The 23,066-nt window shown below is 54.3% G+C and overlaps 10 protein-coding genes across 10 annotated transcripts; 3 read left to right on the forward strand and 7 right to left on the reverse strand.

The window, feature by feature from the left end:
• Positions 1-2,072: 2,072 nt before the first annotated feature.
• On the forward strand, positions 2,073-3,850 carry N656DRAFT_715885 (cytochrome P450; the record flags this gene model as incomplete). The annotated part of the gene is made up of 4 exons (XM_064812086.1): positions 2,073-2,190; positions 2,265-2,437; positions 2,516-2,765; positions 2,865-3,850. 4 exons carry the CDS (start codon positions 2,073-2,075, stop codon positions 3,848-3,850), a joined length of 1,527 nt encoding a protein of 508 aa, XP_064667228.1.
• Positions 3,851-3,929: 79 nt separating this feature from the next.
• Positions 3,930-5,805, reverse strand: N656DRAFT_782900 (polysaccharide lyase family 1 protein). Its single transcript, XM_064815847.1, has 7 exons — positions 5,529-5,805; positions 5,292-5,467; positions 5,097-5,203; positions 4,902-5,020; positions 4,662-4,838; positions 4,480-4,587; positions 3,930-4,408 (listed from the first exon to the last, which is right to left on the reverse strand). The coding sequence occupies exons 1-7, from the start codon at positions 5,672-5,674 to the stop codon at positions 4,249-4,251; spliced, it is 993 nt and encodes a 330-aa protein (XP_064667229.1). The 5' UTR covers positions 5,675-5,805; the 3' UTR covers positions 3,930-4,248.
• Positions 5,806-6,847: 1,042 nt separating this feature from the next.
• N656DRAFT_831521 (alpha/beta-hydrolase) lies at positions 6,848-8,261 on the reverse strand. Its single transcript, XM_064818631.1, has 2 exons — positions 7,715-8,261; positions 6,848-7,656 (listed from the first exon to the last, which is right to left on the reverse strand). The coding sequence occupies exons 1-2, from the start codon at positions 7,948-7,950 to the stop codon at positions 6,903-6,905; spliced, it is 990 nt and encodes a 329-aa protein (XP_064667230.1). The 5' UTR covers positions 7,951-8,261; the 3' UTR covers positions 6,848-6,902.
• A 1,332-nt stretch (positions 8,262-9,593) lies between these two features.
• Positions 9,594-10,292, reverse strand: N656DRAFT_800879 (uncharacterized protein; the record flags this gene model as incomplete). Its single annotated transcript, XM_064818050.1, has 1 exon — positions 9,594-10,292. The coding sequence occupies one exon, from the start codon at positions 10,290-10,292 to the stop codon at positions 9,594-9,596; it is 699 nt and encodes a 232-aa protein (XP_064667231.1).
• Positions 10,293-10,632: 340 nt separating this feature from the next.
• N656DRAFT_782903 (phosphoribosyl pyrophosphokinase) lies at positions 10,633-13,305 on the reverse strand. Its single transcript, XM_064815848.1, has 16 exons — positions 13,103-13,305; positions 12,887-13,041; positions 12,573-12,752; positions 12,488-12,511; positions 12,384-12,423; positions 12,265-12,325; positions 12,184-12,215; positions 12,104-12,110; positions 11,926-12,046; positions 11,790-11,874; positions 11,694-11,736; positions 11,620-11,640; positions 11,397-11,566; positions 11,298-11,342; positions 11,223-11,244; positions 10,633-11,163 (listed from the first exon to the last, which is right to left on the reverse strand). Exons 2-16 carry the CDS (start codon positions 12,964-12,966, stop codon positions 11,123-11,125), a joined length of 972 nt encoding a protein of 323 aa, XP_064667232.1. The 5' UTR covers positions 12,967-13,041; positions 13,103-13,305; the 3' UTR covers positions 10,633-11,122.
• A 522-nt stretch (positions 13,306-13,827) lies between these two features.
• N656DRAFT_782904 (phosphatases II) lies at positions 13,828-16,281 on the reverse strand. Its single transcript, XM_064815849.1, has 2 exons — positions 15,936-16,281; positions 13,828-15,764 (listed from the first exon to the last, which is right to left on the reverse strand). The coding sequence occupies exons 1-2, from the start codon at positions 16,031-16,033 to the stop codon at positions 13,964-13,966; spliced, it is 1,899 nt and encodes a 632-aa protein (XP_064667233.1). The 5' UTR covers positions 16,034-16,281; the 3' UTR covers positions 13,828-13,963.
• A 116-nt stretch (positions 16,282-16,397) lies between these two features.
• N656DRAFT_782905 (uncharacterized protein) lies at positions 16,398-18,032 on the reverse strand. Its single transcript, XM_064815850.1, has 3 exons — positions 17,921-18,032; positions 17,458-17,843; positions 16,398-17,407 (listed from the first exon to the last, which is right to left on the reverse strand). The coding sequence occupies exons 2-3, from the start codon at positions 17,705-17,707 to the stop codon at positions 16,854-16,856; spliced, it is 804 nt and encodes a 267-aa protein (XP_064667234.1). The 5' UTR covers positions 17,708-17,843; positions 17,921-18,032; the 3' UTR covers positions 16,398-16,853.
• A 968-nt stretch (positions 18,033-19,000) lies between these two features.
• Positions 19,001-20,027, reverse strand: N656DRAFT_332898 (uncharacterized protein). Its single transcript, XM_064809277.1, has one exon. It carries the CDS (start codon positions 19,758-19,760, stop codon positions 19,104-19,106), a length of 657 nt encoding a protein of 218 aa, XP_064667235.1. The 5' UTR covers positions 19,761-20,027; the 3' UTR covers positions 19,001-19,103.
• An 831-nt stretch (positions 20,028-20,858) lies between these two features.
• N656DRAFT_800883 (Rhodanese-like protein) lies at positions 20,859-21,413 on the forward strand (the record flags this gene model as incomplete). The annotated part of the gene is made up of 2 exons (XM_064818051.1): positions 20,859-20,982; positions 21,043-21,413. The coding sequence occupies 2 exons, from the start codon at positions 20,859-20,861 to the stop codon at positions 21,411-21,413; spliced, it is 495 nt and encodes a 164-aa protein (XP_064667236.1).
• A 233-nt stretch (positions 21,414-21,646) lies between these two features.
• On the forward strand, positions 21,647-22,316 carry N656DRAFT_782908 (uncharacterized protein). Its single transcript, XM_064815851.1, has one exon. It carries the CDS (start codon positions 21,928-21,930, stop codon positions 22,183-22,185), a length of 258 nt encoding a protein of 85 aa, XP_064667237.1. The 5' UTR covers positions 21,647-21,927; the 3' UTR covers positions 22,186-22,316.
• The last annotated feature ends 750 nt before the right edge of the window (positions 22,317-23,066 follow it).

The following is a 23,066-nucleotide window of genomic DNA, read 5'->3' on the forward strand; positions in this document are numbered from 1 at the left end:
CATTCAGTAACGGATCAGAGTTGCATTCGCTAAAACCCACACAGCACACAGAGGTGCGGGACAGAGCTCATTTTTATGCAAGAATGGATTCTTATTCCTTTCATTAGTGATCGCTCTACGGAGCACACTGCACACCATACTGAGGCACCTCAGCAGTTGACAAGGCATTGGCCATTCTGTCACTCAGCCAATTAGACTGCCGTAAAGCGCCTTGCGCTGCCCCTACAGTACACTTGTGTAATGCACCATTTCTTCTTCTCTGGCTCGACATACACTATGTAGCGCCAATCAGCCAAACTGCGACCCTAACGGTTACAGGCCCCGCAGGCGAGCCAGCTAGTGTGGGGGACGCGCCTCGTGCTGTGGATTCCAATTGTCCGGGTCTCGGGTGAGAATCGCCGGTGCCGGGGACATCCCTCCCGTCGCAGCTGCAGGGGATTCGGTGGCGGTAGCTGTACGGCACAGCTTTCTTGGCGCTATTGTTCCTTCCCGAGACAATCGGGACGCCCCAGATTGTCTACATAATCTGCGTCGAGGACAGTGCTGGTTTATATGGCTGTGAAGTAGCCAACACTTGAGTGTACAAAGTAATTACCTGTTATAAGTGAGGCCTTCGTGCTTACCTTTTGTATCGTATGATTTTACAGAGCACTACATCCGTACTGTACGGAGTACGGAGTACGAAGTAGTTACTGCTTTAGCCACATCTCGAGCTCATCCTCTTCAACGTGGATCGGGACTCGGAGCGCCAGGGTGGCTGACAAGGCCCTGGTTCGAGCCTGGTTATTTTTGTGCAACAGTGCAGCGAACCCGAGAACTTGAACACCAAAATGCCATCCAATAAGGGGCCATTATGAGTACCTTACGTACACTAGGCGCACCTGGTATACAAACCCTCAGACTGCATCAAGAGGCGAAAAGAACATGTGGTGATGATAGCGATTCTGATTGTCCAGGCAGTGACTCCGCTGAACGAACGGTCCAGCACACTAACGTTAGCATAAATTAGTTCCCGCGCGGCTGCTTCCGATAAGAAACTCCGCAAGACAACAAGCACCACCTGGAAGGCACTAAGATACCTTAGCTAAACACAGCAGCGAAGCGGGAACTTTGAACTCGCCATGTGGAGTAAGAACCCCAAGGGTAGGTAGGGAATGGAGCGGCCTGGACCTCGCTGCAGGCGAGGGGACGAGAGGACATCTTTCATCCGTTTTGATTTCCCCTTTTTCGAGTTTTCATCAGTTTCCAACTTTCCATCAATTTATCCGACAGTCGCAATCAAGGAATCAAGTGCTGACAGCCCCTAAGTCCGCTTTTCCTATTTATCATGACCTGACGTTTCCTCTTTCATCTTTCGTCGCCACATCGGCCGGGCCGAGTATCATCAGGGATATCTTATACATACTACCATACCCTACCTTATCTGTATCTGGGGACATTTTTTGAACCGCGGTTGATCCTTCCTTGCAACACATTTCGATGTGTAATTGCCTGCCAATTTTCAACTCTACGCAGCAGGCGCCAGCGTTGACACCGACCCAGCCTGACGATCGCTTTCACACGAGCCCCGGTTCGTCAATCCCAAAGCCCCTCGGATGCTGCACGCGGCTCCGTAGCGTGCCTAATAAGTAGCGAATGTCGCAGTTCAGAACGGCCCGGTGTGTAGGTGAGGCCCACCTGCTAACCAAAACGAGATGTGAGTCCCAGCCAGCCGAACCCCTAAACCAAACATCGTGGCTCGGCGTGCGCGGTGAAGGTGCAGTAGTGTAACTGCCGGCAATGGTGAATGGTCTGAGAAGGCGATTTTGGAGAGAGAGGGGGCGGGGAGCAACCATCTTGTGCAGCCCTCCCGACTATCTCAGACTCCTCAGTCCTCCCTGGAGCCTGCTGGAGGGTTTCGGTGTGGGTTACATGTACATACAGAGCCTACTTTGCATCCAGTTTAAGAAGAGCGTTGTACCCGAGGTCACCAGGGGGTTTGCATCTCGTCCCGTCTCACGTTCCACGCATAACGCATAGCGACCATGGCATCCTCTTCCACTTTGGCCGAGATCCGACCTGGGCTTCTCAATATGGACGTCTACGTCCTACCTCAACTTGCTCTTCTTTCAGTTGTCGTCCTCTTCGCTTGGTTCACACTCTCATGGGCCACATCGCCGTTGCGAAAGTACCCCGGGCCGCTTCTCGCAGGTACTTAACATGAGCTACTCCCTTGGCTGCCTCGTTCTGGGCTGTGCTAATCAAATATCTTCCTAACTCACCAGGCTATACGAACTTGTGGCGCCTTGCCCTCGTCAGGTCTCGCCGCTACCACCAGACAATCAAGGAGCTCCACGACAAATACGGCCCAGTCGTGCGCATCGGGCCGAACCTGCTTGATCTCGACTACCCGGAGCTGATCAGAACAATCTACAGCACTGACGGCAAATGGCGGAAGGTGAGATGCTTCAGTCCAGACAGGAACAAGGTCGCGGCAAATAATCAGTCCAGCTAACATGAACATCACATCATCCAGACCGAGTTTTACGAGAACAACTCGGCCCTTGTCAATGGCCGTATCACTTACCACATCTTCTCCACCACTGACCAGGCCGAACATGCCCGGATGAAGCGCCCCGTGGTCAAGTACTACTCTCAGGGCGCCTGCTCCGCCTTGGAGCCGCACATGGACGGCGTCATCACCGACTTCCTCAAGCACCTTGACGAGCGGTTCGCCAACCCCAAAAGCCCAAAGCCATGCAACCTCGGCGACTGGGTGGCCTATTGTGAGCGCCCACACACAGACTCTCTCTCCTTGTCTTCCTGATTCATAACCCCCCTCCCGCAACCAAATAACATAAACCAACTAACACGTCGTTGCAAAGACGCCTGGGACCTGATCGGCTCCGCCACCTTCTCCCGCCGCTTCGGCTTCATGGAGGCCGGCAAGGACTTTGACCACACGCTGGCGCTGGCCGACAAGGCGCTCGACTACTTCCAGGCGGTGGGGCAGATGCCGTGGCTGGACTTTGTGCTGGACAAGAACCCCATCATGCGCATCGGCCCGCCGAACCTGGTCAACGTGACGCGCATCGCCGTCGAGGCCTTTGGGGCGCGCCTGCAGGGCAAGGACCCGCACTTCAACCCGGCCGTGCCCGACTACCTGCAGCACTTTATCGAGTCCAAGTCGCTGCACCCGGACCTGGTCGACGACGGCGCCATCGTCGGCTACCTCCTCGTCAACCTGCTCGCCGGCGCCGACACCACCGCCGTCACCATCCGCTCCGTCTTTTACTACTGCCTCAAGAACCCGTCCACCTACGCCCGCCTCGTCGCCGAGGTCCGCGCCGCCGGCTTCGACCGGAACCGCCCCGTCGCCGCCGCCGCTGCTAACAAGCTGCCGTACGTCGAAGCTGTCGTGCGCGAGGCGATGCGATTCCACCCGGCCGTAGCCATGCTTCTGGAGAGGTACGTCCCCGAGGGGGGGCTGAAGCTTCCCGATGGCTCCTACGTGCCCGCCGGCGCGGCGGTGGGGTTGAACGCCTATGTCGTGGGCAGGAACAAGGACGTGTATGGCCAGGACGCCGACGAGTTTCGGCCGGAGCGATGGCTGCAGGCGAAGGGGGAGACGGAGGCGGCCTACAAGGCCAGGCTGCAGCGGATGCAGGCCTCGGATCTGTCTTTTGGCGCCGGGTCGCGCATCTGCCTCGGCCGGCACCTGGCGCTGATGGAGGTGTACAAGATTGTCGCGACGCTGGTGAACCGCTACGAGATTGAGCTCGAGGACCCGGACAGGGAGTGGAAGGTTATGGGCAGCTGGTTCACGCGGCAGGAGGGGCTGATCACCAAGATATCGCCGAGGAAGGACTAAAGCGGATGACCCATTGGGGGGGGGGGGGGGGGGGGGGGGGTGGGTGGTTTTGTCATTCACATTTCACTTGGGAAATTGACCGGCACTCGTAGGTGAATTAGGCAGAAATAAATCGAATATGTACAGTCGAAGTGAGGGTCAGTCGAAGCAGTGTCCAGTAGACGCCGCTACTGTTGTGAAACGTGCCACTTCAAAGCCAACACGGGTCGGACCGTGACGCCGTGACAGTGGCGTACGCGCCCAGTGTGTGGCGTCTGATGACTCCACGCTTGACCAAAGTAGCACGCCACATGGTGCTTTCCATCTCCGGATCATTGCACCTTTCCTCCCTCCCGGAGAAGAATCGAACTCGAAACCTGAATACCGATGCAGCCAAAGCCAAGTAAACCGTTTTGTGCCTAAAAGGCGAGGATGGCACCGGCCTCGCGAGGCACCTTATTGGCCACATTTGCAGACCCCAAGAGAGTGTACGAATAGCCAACCGAGGTAGGAGACATGTTGCCAGCCGGGCAATCGTTCACACCGCCGCCCAGGTCAGTATCGATGACCGTGGCATATCTAAAGAACCCATCAGCGACCAGATCATCTCAAGGTTTCTGCTCGACAAGCAAGCGGTCAGCCTGACTCACCCAACCTCCTTTGAGTCACGGCTCGTAACAGGGAACGACACGTTTTTGAAGACGGTGCTCTGAACCAGCGCCTGGGCACCCATGCGCGAGTTGACGGCCGTGCTCATGCTGTAAGGTAGAGATTGTTCATCTGTCAGCTTACCGTCCTATCTTCCACCAACTCGAGAGCAATCAGAACTTACTTCTCATAGTACGAGTTGTAGACGTGCGCCGTGCCGAACCGGAGCAGGGGAGCCCGCGAGTTGATGTTCTTCCAGTAGTTATTGGCGTACGTAATGCGCAGCTTGCCTTTGTCCTCGCTCCCGTTGCTGTCGCTGTGGCCAACGAGAGAGGCCTTCCAGTGGTCGTGGAAATATGTGCTAGGATATGCTGTTAGCCGCTTGGGTGGCGAGGGACAGAAGTGAGAGAGAGCTGAGGCTCACTGGGAAACGGTGACAAAGTCGGATCCATGCGAGGAGTCGACGAGTCCGTCATAGTAGTCCTTATCAGAGCCTTGTTCGGAGAAGAACTCGCAGTGGTCGACCCAGACGTTTGTGCTTTCCTGATGCTCTGAGTTAGACGGAGGTCGTGTTATACATGGCGATGATGGCTTCGCATAGAGTATGTAAGTGATGTACCTCGATCTTCAGGGCATCCCCGTTGCTCGCCGTCACAAATGACGAAACAATGTTCCGCACAATAAGGTTGCTCTGCCCCCGGAAGTGCAGGCCGACTCCCTTGAATCCTGAGTGGCCTGTCAGTGTGCTGCTTGATGGAGGCAGTAATGATATGGAAGACGATAGCAATTATCATCAAACTCCAGTTGAACCTACCTGAGCCTGGCAAGCCAATAATCGACTTGTTGCTGCCAATCCTGACCTTGGTGTCTCCGCTAATAATTCCCTTGACGACAACGATGGCAGGCGCGGAGTTCTTCTCATTGACGGCGGCAGTGAACTCGGGGAGCGTCGAGACGGTTGTCACGGTGCCTCCAGCACCTCCGGTTGTCCTACACATTCAACCCCTATTAGCCATCTCAAGGTGTTGGTAGCTGAAAAGAGCCACCTTACCCTCCGTTAAGGGATGCGAACCCCAAGTTCGCGGCGTCCGAGATAGTAGCTCTCTTGGCCAGTCTTGCTGTTCCTGACTCTGGGTGAGTAGGGGTAGGCGATGCTGCCGCCAGGGCCAGCACGGATGCCAGGGCAAAGAATTTCATGATGAAAGTAAACAAAAAATGGTTGACACGTCGGGTCAGATGAAAAGAGGGACGAATGGAAACAGAGTCGAGGTGATGAGAATTGAAGAGACTGAGGTCGATCCCAAACAACACTTCGACTGCATCTTCCCTACCTACCACTTATAACTTATACAACTGATCCATCCATCCCTATGGCGTCGTCATTGAGCTAACCGAGCAGAATCCTTAATCTTCTTCCGACGGAGAATCTCGCCATGACATCCCGATAGCAGGCAGTCGCTCCGATTGACGTGGAATCTTTTGCACTCGGAAGATGGCCTAATGTGGAGATCACCACGGAGGCGATACCTCTCTTGCCTCGTTCAAACGGGGATGCCAAGCCTACTATGTTTCACACTTGACTCCGTCATCCCGATGCAGGTTAGGAGACCCGACGAGACGGGCGAAACAGTCATCCCCACCTTGTTTCTTGCTTGTCCAGGTTGCACCACACGTGGAGAGATGAAGATTCCGTCCAATTTCTTCGCATTCTCCCACCAATCTCGTATTTCTCCACCAGCCGGCTGCCGAATCGCTCGATCTGAAGGTCTCTACCAAGATCCAACCTACGACGCCAAGGTTGCCAGCGTCTTACTATTTCTGTATATTGTTTTGTAAGTCGATGTACAAACAATCGAAGGAGGTAACAATACTCAGGAAAAACACTATGCCGTTGATCAACTGATGATTTCCATTGATGTTGGAAGCATCCAAGCTGAGATGATTCGGACGACACAACTTTTTTTGGCCCTCTTGCGGAGGTGAGTCCCCGAGCTACTTGCGTCGCTCTTTCCTATATTAACTCCCGAGTCAAAATTCGGACCTGTTAAGGCTTTCAGTGAGGCAGCTGCAACCGCCACTCATGGGTGCTAGGTACCTGCTGTCCGACCTTAACATCTTGGGCCTCATGCCCGACTGAGACCTGCGGAGACGTGAAAATGGAGAGGGTGTCACGATATTTCTTTACACCTCTACGTGCCCGGCATCACTTCTAACCCTGACAACATCACACCCGATGCGCCCACGAAGAACCGTGAGTTGCAAGCAGGAGGAGTTGGCGTCCTATTCGAAGGCAGGAGTCCCCCGGAGGCCATCGATACAGTACTCATGTTTGTGTTCCAAGTTGCAGTCCAGAGACTCCATACTACTGTTAACACCGATCGGCGTTTTGCAATCGCATTCAATACCTAGTAAGGTATGTACAAAGTCAAAGCCAGAACCCCTTAATCCAGTCAACTCCCTCGGCCACCCAGTCATCCTCCAGCTTAGAAAAGCAATCAAACCCATGGTCACCAGGCTGAACTGTGTACTTGAGTTTCAGGTCGCTCAGCTCGGCCCTCAGCCGGCTAACCAACTGATCTGTAGCCGCCGTGGCCACCAAGTGGTCCTCCGTGCCCTGAATGATCCAGATCGGCGGCACCCTACCGAATCCTTTCGCCTTCGCAATCGCGTACTCCGCCGTCAACCTCTCGTGCTTGCCAAGCCCAAACTCCCTCATCAGTCCGTTCCGCAACATGGCGAAAACCACCTCCTGCAGGCCCGGCCAGGGCGTCGAGACCCGGATCTTACCGGGCTCGAGCGCCTGGACGTAGTCGGCCACCACCTTGTCCAGCGCCGGGTCGGGCTCCTCTGGGCGCGCATTCCAAGCCGGTAAATCCGAGAAGAGGGCTGGGTACTGAGCCATGGCCACGCGGATCTTTGTCCTAGCTGGGTCCAGCGACAGGGTTGATTGTAGCGCGAGGTAACCGCCGGCGGAATCGCCTATGGTGGCCACATGGTCGAGGTCGGGCGTGAGGGAGGGGAATCGGGACTGGATTGCCGACGTTAAAGTGCCCGGCTCGTGCAGCCACGTCCAGAAATCGGAAATGTCGTCGAGGGTGTCGGTGGCGTGCGATTCCGGGATCATGCGGTAGGCCGGGGAGACCATAATGGCTGGGGTTGAGCTGGCGAGTTCACATACCCTTTGTGCCGGGTTAGTTGTTGGAAACAGGTGATATTCTAATGGATCAGGATACTGACCAGTTGGCAAGAAAGGAAGGGTCGGGGTTGGTGCCCGTCGCTAGGCCACCGCCGTGGAAGTGAACGAGCACAGGGGCGGTTTCCGGCCCAGTCTTAGCAGCGAGCCCCTTGGGGATGAGGATTGCCGCCTCGATGGGCGTGTTGCTGACCGTCTTGTAAGTTACATCAATGCGGTCAAAGTGGCCCGGAAGATTGGCCGCCATGTTTTGGGATCGTTCAGGAGCGAGGATATCCATGTTGGCTCTCGGTATCCTTTCGTTTGCAAGTAAGCGAGAACCGCAGTGACTGCCGTAGCTTCTCGATATGGACCAAATGATGGCAGAGATTCTGGCCTCAACCACTCCAGTTTGAAGATTATATCCTCTTAACTTCTTAGTCTTCCAGGTTTGCTACTCTTTGGGTTCCTTTAAATAGTTTGTATTTGTCAGCATCTCATGGTTAGAGGATCGTTGTCGAATGTATTGCAGAAATAGCTCGATTATAAATCAGATGTTGATAAACTCTTGTCTCAATGCGGCTTGATTTTACCGAGGGGTCTCACGTTTGGAGTTGTTTTTCGAGGGTACTAACCGACCATATGCAGGTGCCAAGCCGGGGTTTAAATCCTGCTGCAAGCCAGCCAGAAAGATTCGTCCACATACGAGGTTTGGCATGTACTTTTCTAGCATTTTCCACGGAAAGTGAAGCGAGAAACACGCTGGAAGCACAAGTTCACTACTAGTAGATCCTAGTCCGTGAGATAAGCCGTATGAGAATCCTGACCAGTGTCAAGGACTTACACATTTATAAGAAGACAATGTTGTTGTTGAGCCTATCGGAGCGCCTTTGCCCTAAGTACCTACCGGTGCTACAAACCTAGCAGAGGAAGGGGGTTTTCTCTGTCCGCATGTTCTGTCTCATGACATCGTAGTCCGGCACTAGCAAAATCTGCCATTATATAAACATTAGGACACCGGCTAGGGAACACTATGACACCGGCTAGCTACCATGATGTTGTCATGAAAGCTCAATTTGCTAGTGCCGGACTATAATGTCATGAGACAGAACATGCGGACAGAGGACCCCCCTTCCTCTGCTAGGAATGAACCTCGACGGATGCAGAGATGCCAGCATTCCTCTTCCTTCAGTTCAAGTGGCACTGGGAAGTGCTAGTACATCATGATACATTTCCTATCAACTAATCCTCCTTGCGTCCGAGGGATCACTAAGGTATGCATCAGGATGCTAAGCCCTCACGTAGTGTGGATGCTTTTGACTTGAAGGGAGCGGTGCAAATTCCGGATCACTGCATCCTCTATGATTTTTAAGAGCATCGGCTAGGGCCGTTGTAAAGTGTACAGTACCGTCCAATCCTTATGCTCATGACAGCCCGAGTACCCTACCTACTAGTACTGGTAGTGTTATTTTTGTTGTACGTATGTCTTGAATCCTAGGTTCTCTTTTAGCCAACCATGACTCAACGCCAGTCTGTATATGGCTGGATGAGTGTTGGCTCAGCCCGGAGCTGCACCCGCATTCTCACTGCTTTGCTGCTACCTTGAACACCATGGAACTGGCGGTATTGCCGAGGAAATGTCTCGACGTCTCATGGCTAGGTGCTCGTTGATCATAGATTCATATTGAAGAACGACTTGCACCCGTTGGCGGCCATACGCACCAGACCTGCTACGTCTTTAGCACGCTATTCCGCTGGGGGATTTGTCTGTCGCTTCCAAGTCCGAGTATGTTATTCCCTGAAACCAGATACTGGCGCCGGTGTGTGGCAAAGTATGGGGACCGGCATTGGGCCGGACTCTGTCCCTCTCCGCCGTTTCCGGCAGGTCAGGTGGCAAATAGCCGTTATCATGCGAAATTCAACTCTTGTGACTCTGAGCTTGAATCACTGCTCCCCCAGGACCATCCGCGGCGCGTCCTGGCCCTTGTGCGGTTCATAATCACCATCATCATCAACCCTCCTCTCGGGGCCGTACACTCCCTGGGGAGACTCCGCCGCAATGGACTGCACCTCTTCAAACCCCATCGTTGCCATGTCCAGCGCGATAAGGACACTTTGGCTCGACGCAAAGGTGACGCGCACCGTCCGCACCGCGCAATCATCCTCATGATCGTCCCGGCTGTCTCGGCCCTCTCGGGCAATGCCGCCCTCCGACCTGTCATCGCTCTCCAAACCCATGGTCGTGGCCAGAAGCACCGTTTCGTCCTCGGCAGATCGCGAGTCTATCACGACAAAGAGCCTATTTATGGGGCTACCCAGCCGCTCCGCCACCTCGGAGACAGACATGCCGATGAAGGGTGAGGGCGGCAGTTCGGCAGCGTGGCCTGACACCGCCGGAGCCGCTAGTACCGTGTCCAGGCCGTCGTCGGCGGTGGCTTTCCCGCTTGCCATCATGACAAGGCGCGGCCCAACGCCCGGGGCCAGATCCTCCGACTCGGCATAGGCAACACCGAGGAAGCTGTCGATCAACTGTTTGGTATCGAGATCCCTTTTATTAGCAACTGCAATTGAAATGTCAATGGTGAGGAACGAGCGCACATCTGGTGGGATTTCTGCACTGCGGCAGACAGCGAAGGTATCCATTGTTTTCAGGGGTTGATTGAGCTCGACTAAGCTTAGGTAAGCTAGGTAGTTGTAAAGCTTAGGGGTCCCCGAGGGTAGGGTTTGGTCGAGTTGTGTCGACAGATATCTAGAGGATGAGTTGTCAATCGCGGGGAAAATTTGAAGCATGAGGTACCTGTTCTAGATCTGTGATTTAGGCAGCCATTACGACGATGTAAGCCAGGCCACATGGACTTTCGAAACCGTTCCTCAGGGTTGAAATGGACAACTTGAAGTCTCGCAACCAAGGCCCAGGTTTCGGGAAACGGAATACGGTACCGCTTTGATGATCTGATATCCTGCAACGGAGAACTCAAACAAGTGGACATCGGAACATACGGTACTAGTAAGAAGTAGTAATGCTTCCACTGTGCCACACCGTTCCATTCTTCGCCTGGTGCTAATCTTGAGTCCTCCCAAGGAATGGGCGATGAGACGTGCTTTGGCTGGGACCTGTGACGACAGCCACATACCCTCTATGTATATGTAGGCCGCTTAGGTTCCTCGAGTTAATCCGAACCAACTGGAACTTTGCCGGTTGTTGTGATGGAACCGCTTCGCCCGTTTGACCACCAGGTATTAAGCAACCACTTGATGGTTCATCATGGAAATCCCCAGTTGCTTTATGGTGTCGCTCAACTCCTACAATACCTTCAGTCGTATACAGAACTTCAGTGGCAATCCTATCGCGGCCAACTGCTCCAATGCGCGCCGTTATCCTTGCCCCCGGTAAACGCATGCTTGGCTATTGATGAGCCCGATTTGGAAAGCTATTACAATCTTGAGATATGATTCCATAGCTCGAGTCCCGCTTATACAGGAGCGTGGGTGAAAAGGTAAGAAACAGATTCGCCTGGGCAGAAGTCAGTGTCGTGACGTGTATGATCGCAGCTGAATCTGAGTGACTCTTACCGTTGTGAGTACGACGAATGGCCTACACCTAGGATTAGCCAGTGAACAAATATCAAACCCGCATCAAGAACCTACCTCTGCAATTGTCGGGCTAATATCAATCACCCGAAGCTTGGGGCACTACACCAAGTTAGTTAGTCAGTGGCCAAAGGATCTGGGATGCGCAACCCTTACCCGCTCCACCTTATCCCCTAGCGGTACGGTGTTTGTGACAATGAGGGCAGAAAGAACACTGCCATTCAGAGTCTCGATGGCGTTACCGGACAGAATCCCATGGGTAACGAGCGCAAGGACTGACTTCGCGCCATTTTCCTTGAGAACCGCGGCTGCCTTCACCAGTGTGCCTGCTTGATGTGAGAAGATATGGGGGAAACTAGCTGCAAGCTTGTAAACTTACCGCATGTGTCCGCCATGTCGTCTGGAAAACTGGTTAGCACCCCAAAGATATTCCAGCGCTTCAGGGAAGCTTACCAACAAGGATAGCCACCTTATCCTCAACATTGCCAACAAGCACCTGCCAATAGCTGTCAGAAGAAGCTTCCTCATTTCTGAAGTGCAGGTCCTCACCATGCGGCCGACAACGTTGGGCCTCGGCCTCTCCTTGTGGATAAGGGCGAATGCCGTATTGAGATGATCGGCGATGGATGTGGCTCTTCAGCGCTGTCAGTCCAAATCTCCGGCGGCATGAGATGAAGATAGTCACCTTTTTGCGCCACCAGCATCAGGGGAGACGATTACGCAATCCTCCGGATTGAAATTCTCTCTGATGTAGCGCAGGAACGAAGGCTCGGCGTACAAGTTGTCCACAGGAACGCTGAAGAAGCCTGTACAGGTTTGTCAGCTTAGCCTCTGGGTTGGCGACAACACTGGGAATAGTGTACCTTGAATCTATTCTCCGTGGTCAGCGCACATACGAGATAAGAGCACGGAGCTAAACCATATTCCGCTATGCTAGACTCACCTGTGAAGCGTGGAGGTCGACAGTTATGACATCTGGAACAGTAAGTCAGTACTGGTAGGATAAATGGAGAGGAATGCATACGGTTGGCACCAGCGGTTTGGAGCATGTTGGCCACCAGTCTTGCGCTGATGGGAGCCCGTGACTAAGAAGAAGGGTCAATACGGGTATATCTGCCTGACAGGTCGGTCGTGTTGTCGTACCTTGTCCTTTTTATCTTGGCGGGCATAAGGAAAATTTGGACTGCAAGTGTCAGTCTTTTGTCTCAGCCTGGCCATGGTGCCAAAGGAGACCCAAGGTGCCTTACATCACCGCTGTTATCCTCCTGGCGCTGAACGATCAATGTCAGCAACCATGACAGACTTCTTTTACCAGTAGGCAAGCCTTCCTACCTCGCTGTTCTGCACGCCGATATCATAATCAACAACTCCATCAACCCCTCGTTCACGTCACCGGTTTGGGTCGACTGCACAATGAACACATCCTCGTCACGGACCGACTCGCCAACGGTGAACGATGTTTCTTGGTTCGAGTAGTTGAGGGAAATGGTCCTAGCCACTTCGATACCCAACCTGTGAAGTAGGCACATGTCAGCGACCGGATTGCTGTCGTGCTGCTCAACATCGAACCAAAGCAGTGGCACAGCGAAATTGCTGCTGCTCGAGACCGACCGAGTGGCACTTGGCTTCAACTGCGATCGACGTACCGCTTCGCGATTTTGTCGCTGAGTTCCGGGTGGCTGCGGCCGCTGATCAGTTTGATCTCGTTTGCCATCTCGGCGGACATGATGGAGAGAAATTCGGTCGGCTCCGCGGGTCGACGAGACCGAGAACAAATTCAGCGAGTTTTTTCGTCGGCTTCCTTCGTGCATCTGTTAGCGGGGAACCTGACTGCGGGGCTGTGACAAGGGAGCGTCGCGTACCTTTGCGACAAGAGCGCAAGACGCGGATGCACGTCAGACGGGCCTTGGAGGGCGGATTCGGCAACGGAGAGAACTCCAGAAGAGAAACCCACTGCTTAGAAGCGCGATTGCGGTTATCGGAGACAGCAACGGCCCCATGGCGGCAGAAAAGGTTGAAAGAAAATTAAGTGGAGTTGGTCCAGGCCTCGGTCCCTCAAGGTACCGTGCCCGAGTACCCACTAGCCGAGTCAGAATGCCGTCGAGGTGCCCACAAATTTCATCTTATCGATAAGAATGTAATTACGTCGTTGATCCACTTTTTCGAACAATTCAAGCAGCGATTCAAGACCTCGAGCCGACGCGAGAGCTTCTCTCGCATCTGGCTGGATCTATGCTTGTAACTGCTTCAGCTATTGATACTCATGAGTGTACTTGAGTTGCCCTTTGAGCGACCTCCTTTATTGTTTTATTAACGGATTAGGTACTCCGTACTCCGTACGGAGAGCTTCGTTTCAGCGGCCGATGACCGCGCTTTGCAGGTGTCGTCTTGGCTCAACCAAAATATCCGTGCATCTAATCAACGCATGTTCTTGCGCCATTGGCTTAACTTTCAGGTTTGTATGCATATGCCCGTCCCATTTACCTGCGCCAGGCCGGTTGACAAGGTTGAGGCAATACTTAGGCGGTACTTATGAAATTGGTTGGTAGTACGGATATGTGCCTAGAAAGGCTCCTTACCAAGCCATGTATGTATTGTGATGGCCGTTTATAAGACTGGGACTTCTTCATCGTATAAGGCATGCTAACCATAACTCCTTGCTCAGGTATCCCTGGATCGCCCTCCAGCACCCATATAGAACATTCCACACCTTCAGCCCGTTTTTACCTCGCCTGAGCCCCCCGGACTAGGTGACTCTGTAGCAGGCTTTCATCCAATGTCTCCTCTCCTCCCGGGCCGCTGACCTTGACCCCCTGCAGAGAAGCTTCTTCCCCTACTTCATCTGTAACGCCGGCTTCTCCGATCTCTTGACTCCTGACGCTGCTCGCCTTACTAACATTCCTGCTATCGGGGTCTTCTACCCGGAGCCCAAGGTGCTTCTCCGCCGTTGCATCCTCGGCGGTTGCCCCCGTCCAGTCTGCCGGCTGCATCTGGGGCACTGGACTATCTTCTCCAGGTTCGTTGATCGTTACCCCTGGGATTGCAGACGCTTCAGCCTCGGTCGCAGGGACGTCCGCCTTTGCAACCCGCCAGACCACCGACATCCTGTCAAAGGCCCGAGTTCCCTTTTGGCTCGACCCCTTGATTCCGTCCATCTTGTCCCACTCCATCTCGAACACCCCGCTGTCATCCGGATTGCCGTCTTGCTCGGGTCCGTTGCCCTCGAAGAATGCATTGAACCAAACGTGCGCGACCGCCGTGACCATCGTCAGGCCTAAATTCCCGGGTGCTCGACTCCTTCTCTCGACGGACACATTCACGTCGCTATTCGGGATCCGAATCGGGCTGGACGGCCTAAAGATGACGGCCTGTCCTCCAGGCTCTGAGTGGTCGGCAGATGACACGCCATTCTGCGGAGGGGTGGTCGACTTAGGCCTGGCTTGTTCCTTTCCATCGAGGGTCGAGGTTTGCGAGGCTTCCGGCATGGCAATTGTTCTGGCCCTGCCCCCATCTTTGCCCAGCTTATTTAGGCTCTGAGAAGAGCCCTGTCTGCGACTTGGGAACTTGCGAATCAACCCTATCGTCTGAGAGCCCTTTAGTCTCTTCGATAGGCTTCTTGCCAGACCACCCTCCTCCTTGGCCGGCACAAGATTCCCGTCATCTTTCGCCCCAGTAATGGTCTCGTAATCAGCCTCCTCCACCACCTCCCCCTTATCATCCACCTTCGCACTGATTCCATACCCCGCCATATCCTGAACCATGTCCACCACCCCTCCCCCGCCCGGCGGCTCCCCTTCAACCACGATCCTCTCCTCGGTGGTAAAGGTATGAAATACCTTAATCTTCTTCCCCTCCTCCGCGAACCCCTCAATAGCAACCTTGACTCCGTTCCTCAGCCCCCACACGTGCACCTCCACGATCTCAACCGCGCGGTCCACATACTTCCTCCCTCCCTTAGTCCACCTGTCCACGTAGCTGACCCACCTCAGCTGGCTGGGTATGGATACGCCGGCACCGAAGTTAGGCCTCATCCTCCGCTCAGTAAACCTCGCCAGTGCATCCTCAGCCGACCATCCACACTCGGCAATGAGGTAGCTGCAAGCCATTGTTCCCGAGCGGCCCTTGCCGGCCTTGCAGTGGACGACGACGACCCTCTCGTCCTTTTTTGCCTTGCCGTCTCCCTCCTCCCCACCACCACCACCACCACCTCGCTGCTGCTGTTGCTCCCCGTCGTCTTCGTTTCCCTCGCCCCCGGAATGATGATCATGATGTACGTCTCCCCCGCGCAGCCAGTTTCGCATGCTGCCCAGGACGAGGGGCACCAGCCGGAACGGCGGCGGGTGGTGGTCAGGGAAGGGGTAGTGGCGGATGCGGTGGTGGACGGCCTCGTCCGGATACCCCGTACCCTCGGCGCGGAACTCCCATATTGCCCAGCCGGAGCCGTGCTTGGCGTCTAGGTAGGCGACGAGGCGGTCGAGTGGGTTGCGGTAGGCTCGCTGCGGGTACGTCTGGGAGGGACCGGATCTAATTTTATTCAATGGATCAGTGTCAGTCGTGCTGGAAGGGAACTCAGGGAAGGTGGGGGGAAGAAGTGTTTCGTTGAATGAGGATAAATTTGGGTTTGTGGAACAGTGATGGCAGGGATGCCATGGTGGGAGAATATATTCAGGCCAAAGGTGAGTAGGGGATACCAACGTTGCGATGATATTGGACGTGACATAGCACAGGTCGAGGCCGGTCTCTTGATGCTTCGCGCGGGGTCCGGCGACAATCTGCCGCAGGATTGAGGTCATTGCTGGGCAATCGGCCGTGACATGCAAGCTGATAGCAGTCAAAATTGCCGTCTAGATGCAGTATATGGTACTAATACCGGCCTTGGATTGCTCGGCGCCCAGCTCTTTATTTGGGCCTTTGTTGCGGGACAATCTTCCGGTTTATGAGGCACTGCATACCTGGGTCGGTACATAGAGGAAAGCGCCTCAGCCCTGTCCCTGTCCCATTGATGCGACGTCATTGATAGGCGGGTCCTGGGGAATCTGCTTGGCGGGCTGTTTCATCATGATAGCCCCGCACGCAGTTCCATTGAAGCGGAAGCAGCTCTAAGAGAAAACACAAGTTAGCAGTAGTCTAGGCCATGGTGATAGCGAGGCTGTACGATTACGGTCACAGCAGGCTTGTGCATAATTTAGTAGGGCAACACTGTAAGCTGCAATTTGCAATACAAGCTTAGTAAAATTGACAGTGAGAGATCTCAGCCAGAACCTCCTCGAACGCCTCAGTGAATGGGTGTAACCCAAAGGAAAGATTGCCGGGTCTAAAGACGTGGAAGCTGTAACGCCAATCCCAGGATGATGCCCATCAAGACTGCCATGCCGTTCCATCCATGCCCCTCCCACCCCGGCAGCTCCTGTCAATCTCATTGTATTTATCTGCCACATTTCTCCGGCCAAAAACTCAGTGTCGCCTCGATATGTCCAGGCGACTATTTGGATGGGCGGACCAGAGTCCCAATTCCAAGGTCCAGTCGTCTGGTTGAGTCCCGTGCTTCCTTCCGCATAACGGTGCGGGAAGTATAATTGGCGTATCGCAGGATACTCTTCGGCACGAGTGCGTCTACGACGTCTTCTTGGGAGCTGCAGCGCCATTGGCATACTTGTTCACGTCGGTCATGCCGTAGAACTGTCGCGCAGCACCTTTGACGGCGTCCCAAGCTTGGCGAGCAGCGGGCGGGGTACCTTGAGCACCGACAAGGTTGTCAATCCGCGCCTCGAGCTGGGAAAACGAGGTTTGCACATGGCTGCTTTGCGCGAACCGGGCGCGGAGGAACGCTGTGTACAGAGCGAGGAGGATCCAGGACCTGCGCTGGAAGAAGATGGCGGCCAGGAGGAGGCGGAACCACAGGAGAATCTCGAGGTTGGCGACCATCGACATGGAAGCGTCATAGTACCGCTTGACAAAGGTACCTAGGGCCTCGGCAGCCGGGTGCTGAGCGTACTGCGGCTTGGCGTTTGGCGATGCCCCAGCAGGAGGGGAAAGCTTCTGCGGGGGAATGATTGTTGGAATCAGGTTCGCGCGGACGTAGGTCGCTACGTGGAAAACCGAGTAAATCCCGTAGGGGAGCAAGGCAAGAGGGTACTGCGGCATGAAGAGCCACACAGCCGCCATGACTGAGGGGTCAGCAGAGCTCGGCCGCGTGGTAAGGATTTGGGCCACATACGCAGATACTGGATATTCTCATCCGAGAGATAACCGAGAGGACCACCTGGCTGCTTTGCGCCAGTCTTTTGACGAGCCCGCCATGTCTTGTAGACCACAATGCCATATGTAGCCGCGGCCGAAATGAAGGCGAAGCGATAACAAAACTGAGCGAAAGGCCTGTAATAGTTCATTCGCATCCATGACAGGGCGTACCGACCGACGCAGAGAAGAAGGACGAAATGGCTGCAGGGAGGAGCAGTTGTCAGCATTGGGTGAGGCAAGATGTCTGGATCTTGACATCCAGGCACACGCAATTTCATGTATAGGTTTGCTCCCAAGCACCGGATCATTGAGCCATGCAACGAGGGCGGCGAACAGCGATAACGTACCCGCAGAACCAGGCAACTGCGATCGTGTCCGAAATTAGCTATGCCATCCTTTTCCGATCGGGGCACGAGAGACTGAGGGAAATGCACACGCACATTGTAAAGTACAGGCAAGGCGTTGCAGCCTCTGGGGCAGAGGCACATCAGCCGACGGTGGCGGGGCCATTGCGAGAAGTTAGCGCTATATGAAGTCGATGCTGGTAACCGATGAGAATATGCGGTTGAGTGCGTCGCGAAGCAGTTGAGTTGCTGGCTCGCTTGGTCGTGATGGAAAGCTCCGGAAAGCTGGCAAGTGGCTGGTGGAGGTGGGAAAAACGTGGTGTTTTGTCGGGGATTTACCAATGGTCGGTGCGTCACTGCCAGAAAGCTGCTGCTGAACCCACTGCAAGCAGCTAGCCTACGCAGGGGGTGACGTCGAGTACTTGGCAGTGAGTCGCTTTAACGGATTCGGTCACGTAAGGCAACAAACTTCCATAATGTTGTACGGACCTTTGGTACCTAAGGTACCTACCTCAAAGCATGCAGAATCCAAGTACGTTAAGCATTGCACGTATGCAGAGGTACACCATCATCCAGAGACAAGACGACAAGCATACAAGTTACACTTAGTTTTTGTCACAAAGGATCGAAGATGTTGCTATTTGTTCATCACGCCCACCCTGCCACAACTCTGTCGTCATCAGTCCTTCTTGCCCAGCGCCCCACTTCCAACGGACTCTGGTTTCTGAAGGGAAGTCCGGACGTGGAGTCGTGGACAAATGCTGCAGCCAGGGTGTCTTAACTGTGTTATCGGGTTGACAAGCTGGACATTTGTTGCTGACGGCGGCCTCGCCAACATCCATTGGATTGGCCGAGCAGCTGCCAGAGTCGCACGCACCAATAGTGTGCAGACCGCTGTGCACATGCCCGAGAATCCGCGTCCAATGATCCTACGGGATCTGGTAAAGAATGATGCCTGAATGATTGTTTCAGGGACGACCGGGCATATGCCATTGCTAAAATTGCCAAGTTCGATATCGGTGGCCTGAACGTAGAGTTAGACCTTGCGGCCTCGGAAGGCGGACTCAGCTTCATCCTCGACGATTTAGACCGGGAAGATGGGTATCCCTGAATCCTATCGTCCTGAGGCGGTGCGAAAGGTCATCTAGGCCAAGCCACAGCCCAGTAAAAGCCCGCAAATCCCCGGCGTCGTGTACCTGCGAATGCTGCGAACAAACATCCAGCTCCGAAGCCACTAGGATCGGGCAGCGTCGAATCCGCATCACGCCTACTCCCCTCCTCATAGCCAATACTCATTCGTGAGAGGCCAGCCGACGCCGTCTCCCCTAATAGGGGGTTGGGAACCGGGTGTTTTTGGCGATGGTGTCACGCTATGTCGTTTGATCGGTCTCGCTAGAATGTCGCCGTATACACGCTCCTCGGTGTCCGTCAATGGCGGTGAGGATGCCGTTCTTCGATGAAAGGTCCTCAATAACTCCGTACGACTGATTTCCGGACTGGGGCTGGAGTTTCTTGCCAAAATGGCTTGAGTTGGAGGCTGTGGTGGTGCTTCTGGCGGCGGCGGCGAGGTCGTAAGGTGTGGTGAGCTTGGGCAGAACGGGGGGCATGGGCCATATAAGGATTGCGGAAAGCAAGGCGGCCCGTAAAGTGCCACGCTCTCCATATTCGTCCGCAGGGCATTCGTCACTCCGTACCCAAGCTGCTGCCTCGGCCCTGGCGCCGATGAGCTCTGCGGAACGGGGAGCTCACTGACGAGATAGTTCACGACGGCCCTATCAAGGGCCGCACCAGCTTCCTTTTCGTCATCCTGTTCTCGCTGCTTTGCCTTGCGGCGACGCTGGAATATATAGAAGCCAACGAAGGACAAGAGAAGTGTGCCAAGGGCAGACACGAGGATGGCCATTGCGGCAACTGCCGGAGATACCTCAAGGTCCATTCTCAGCCTTGCGCCTGCGGCCAAGGTTTGGTATTGGGGAATGGGAAAAGCTGGAATGAATTCTTCAAAGCATTGCAACAGCCAGGCCCGAGACCAAGTTGGAGAAAAAGAAGCCCCGTTGCCATGCCATGTCGTTCGACACACTCTTCGGCACCAGCTCCACACAATCCAACGAACCGTGGCGTTCGTTGTCGAGCACAAGCGTACGCAAGGATGGCAGTACGTCGAGGGGCCAATCCAGGTTCACATTCGCCTCCGCTAACGGGCTGCGGGCCTGTTTGGAAACAGCGGATATGGGTGTCGGATGCTGTCAAAGTCAGGATGTAGACGGGCAGCAACAACAAACCTGGAAGACTTCAGTCGCATGTTGTGCACTGCTGGGTCCGGCCGTGTGCACCGGTCATGCCCTCGGACGGTGGGCTGCTTGAGCTCTTCCCGAAATCTATACTGGACAGTTATATTGGCCCGCTGCATCACATTTTCAGCTGTTCCTTATCAGAACTTTTTATGTGCTTCCGCGACAGACTCGGTCCCTTAAGCCAGATGGTGGCGGGCTTGGCAAGGACAACGACTCAGTTCGTGGCAATTAGCACGTGTTGGATTAAATCCACGAGTGGGATCATAAATTATTACCAAAAACCGAGATGGTCTTGTCTCGAAATACGTGGATTTGTCTGGGGACTGCCCGGTAGGCGAAGGCAGATGCGGCAGTGAAGGTGAGAAATGGAAAATCCCGTGTTCAACACGTCTGTGGTTGAAGTCGGGGTTGAGGTCCAAATCTTGGCATTGCTCAGCTGACAGCTGGCGGCGGCTGTTGTCGGGCGTTTCCAGACCAGTGTCTCGCATCAAACCCCTCCTTGAGCACGCAATTGCTAGCTGTCTCAGCCCTAACGAAGGGTCTAGACGGCGACCTCACCCTCGAGCTCACCTTAAACCGCCAGAACCTTTCCATTCTTCCCTTTGCAACTGAAGACTTCGTAAGTCACTTAGGCCAGCTTATCCTGAGGTTGCACAGTCCCATTCATTAATTCCTGAGGTACTGTACCTTGACCACTCCTGAACGGACCCACCGCCCGGACCTCGCACCTTCCCTTCAAAATGGCAACAATCGGCACGCTAGAACGGGTATCGGCAGCGACACTTTCAAAGCTCATTCTAGGGGCCCAGGAAGCAGCTGCAGCCGGCGACCCCACTCTTGCGATCATAGATGTGAGGGATGATGGTACTAAATGTCCTTTCATCTGAACATCCGCGATGCTCGGCCACTGATCGGTTCGTGCAGACTATATAGGCGGACATATCAAGGGCTCGCAGAATGTGCCCTCCCGCACCCTCGATGCCATGCTCCCGACCCTAGTGCGGCAGCTGCAAGACAAGGAAACCGTCGTGTTCCACTGTGCCCTTTCGCAGCAACGCGGTCCTGGGGCTGCATTACGGTACATGCGGGAGAGAGAGCGTTTTGTGGCGGCGCTGAAATCGAAAGAAAAGAGCGGCAAAGATGCATCTGAGCAAGGTGATGACCAGACGCCGACTGTGCCGGATCAAAAGATACTTGTGTTGGACCGCGGTTTCGTGGGTTGGCAGGAGGCGTACGGGACCGACGAGCGGCTCACTGAGGGGTATCGGAAGGAGTTGTGGGAGGAAGGGTACTAGAGCTGACCGTTTCCTTCAAGGCCGTGAATCTTCGCGGTCTAACGTCGAAGCGCACGCCCACATATCAAGCGTTTGGATGTCCACCAGAGTATCACCTCTACGGTCCCAGCAGCCATTATTGCTCCAAACCCAACGCTTCTGCAGTAGCTTGCACGATATTCTACGACTAAACGCCGCCTTCTTGATTTCTCATTTTCCGGTCTCGCACCTGTCAAAGCCATACACTAGCTCAGGCCATTGGCAGCTCTATGTGAGTAGCATGGGAAGCTCGCCTAACGTAAGGACCTCAAAAAGTAGCATGAACGCCTAATGACGGTAAGTCTCTCAAACATAGCAGCCTGAACGTCGCTTAGGCAAACCAACCACGCTGACTGGTGACTGCCCACGATTCTAGCAACGTCCTTGCCAAATTTACCTGCCATTAATGAGTCAAGGCTTCTCTTGCTGGTGCAATGCTTAGCCAACCTTAAAGGCTGTCAAATTCAGGAGTGGTCCGCCGTGATCGAGAGCAACGATGACGCAGGTCCTAGTTAACTTGGCCACTGCCGTGCTATCCCAACTCTCCTTCGTATCAAACGTATTCTGTCAGCCAGTCCCGACAGGCTTTGCGAGTCCGGAAATTGTTGGGATTGTCAAGCTTGACTTCCATCTCCAGTCTGCAACCGTTCAGTGTGGCCAATCGTGGTGCCAGCGACGGAAGAATTTCGAATATGCGTCACTCAAGATAAAGTATTCACGACGCTTGCAAGACCAAAGGATTTCGCAGTCTTGACGCTTCATTCCGGGAGCAATTCGACCCTACCCTTCGACACGCCAAAAGCTCAGAAGAGGACGCGGAATCTCGCAATACCTGTGGTGCCACCGGTATATTTAGTCAAGATGACGGGGGTATCTCAGAGAACTTGAGAAGCTGCGGAATGGAGTCCGTGTTGAAGCCTGTTTTCCCACCAAGAAGAGGGCAATACACATGGTATTGCCATCGATAACCAACCCCAATCCAGCGCACTGGACGGGACAGCAGCGCCACAAATGTGGTTTGGGCTGATCTGGAACGGTTAGGTATGTCAACTAGAGTATCCGTAACATCACATCTGATACAGGCGGCCGACATTGTTTCCCTTCCACTGCCGCAAACCGCCAATCAGAATCATCTGGACCTCGAAGCACCATAAGCCTCCAGAGCCGCAAAGATGCTGAGTCCCGTGTTTGCTTCAGTTTGCTCGAAGTGGTAACATGTATGTAGGCGTGTTGGTGGCAAGGGCGCTTACGTTCGCGACCCCTGCCTAACTCTGTTGGCTCATGGCTGCTCTTGTTGCTTGTGTCGTTGGTGTCGGGGGGAAGAAGGGGGGGGGGGGGGGGGGGGAGATTCCCCTAAATTGGTCTCAAGCTTATTGAAGGAATGCGTGCACTGTCAGGATACCTTGCTATTAGCAGGTGATGCGTCAGCTCACCCACGGATTCCATCCAGTGTTTTGTCATGAAGACTCCAACTCCAACTGAAAGGAATTAAGGAAACCTGCACCACCTGAGTAAAGTTTCACACCAATACGTATCAAGAGCTAGCACAGAGAGGCTGAGAGCGACCACACCAGGATTGTTTCCATACAGTAGGGAATATCTGCCTCTTATATTGCTAGTATCACACTGCCCATG

Source organism: Canariomyces notabilis, assembly GCF_033297395.1.
Source record: "Canariomyces notabilis strain CBS 508.74 unplaced genomic scaffold N656scaffold_24, whole genome shotgun sequence".
Classification (NCBI taxonomy): Eukaryota; Fungi; Ascomycota; class Sordariomycetes; order Sordariales; family Chaetomiaceae; genus Canariomyces; species Canariomyces notabilis.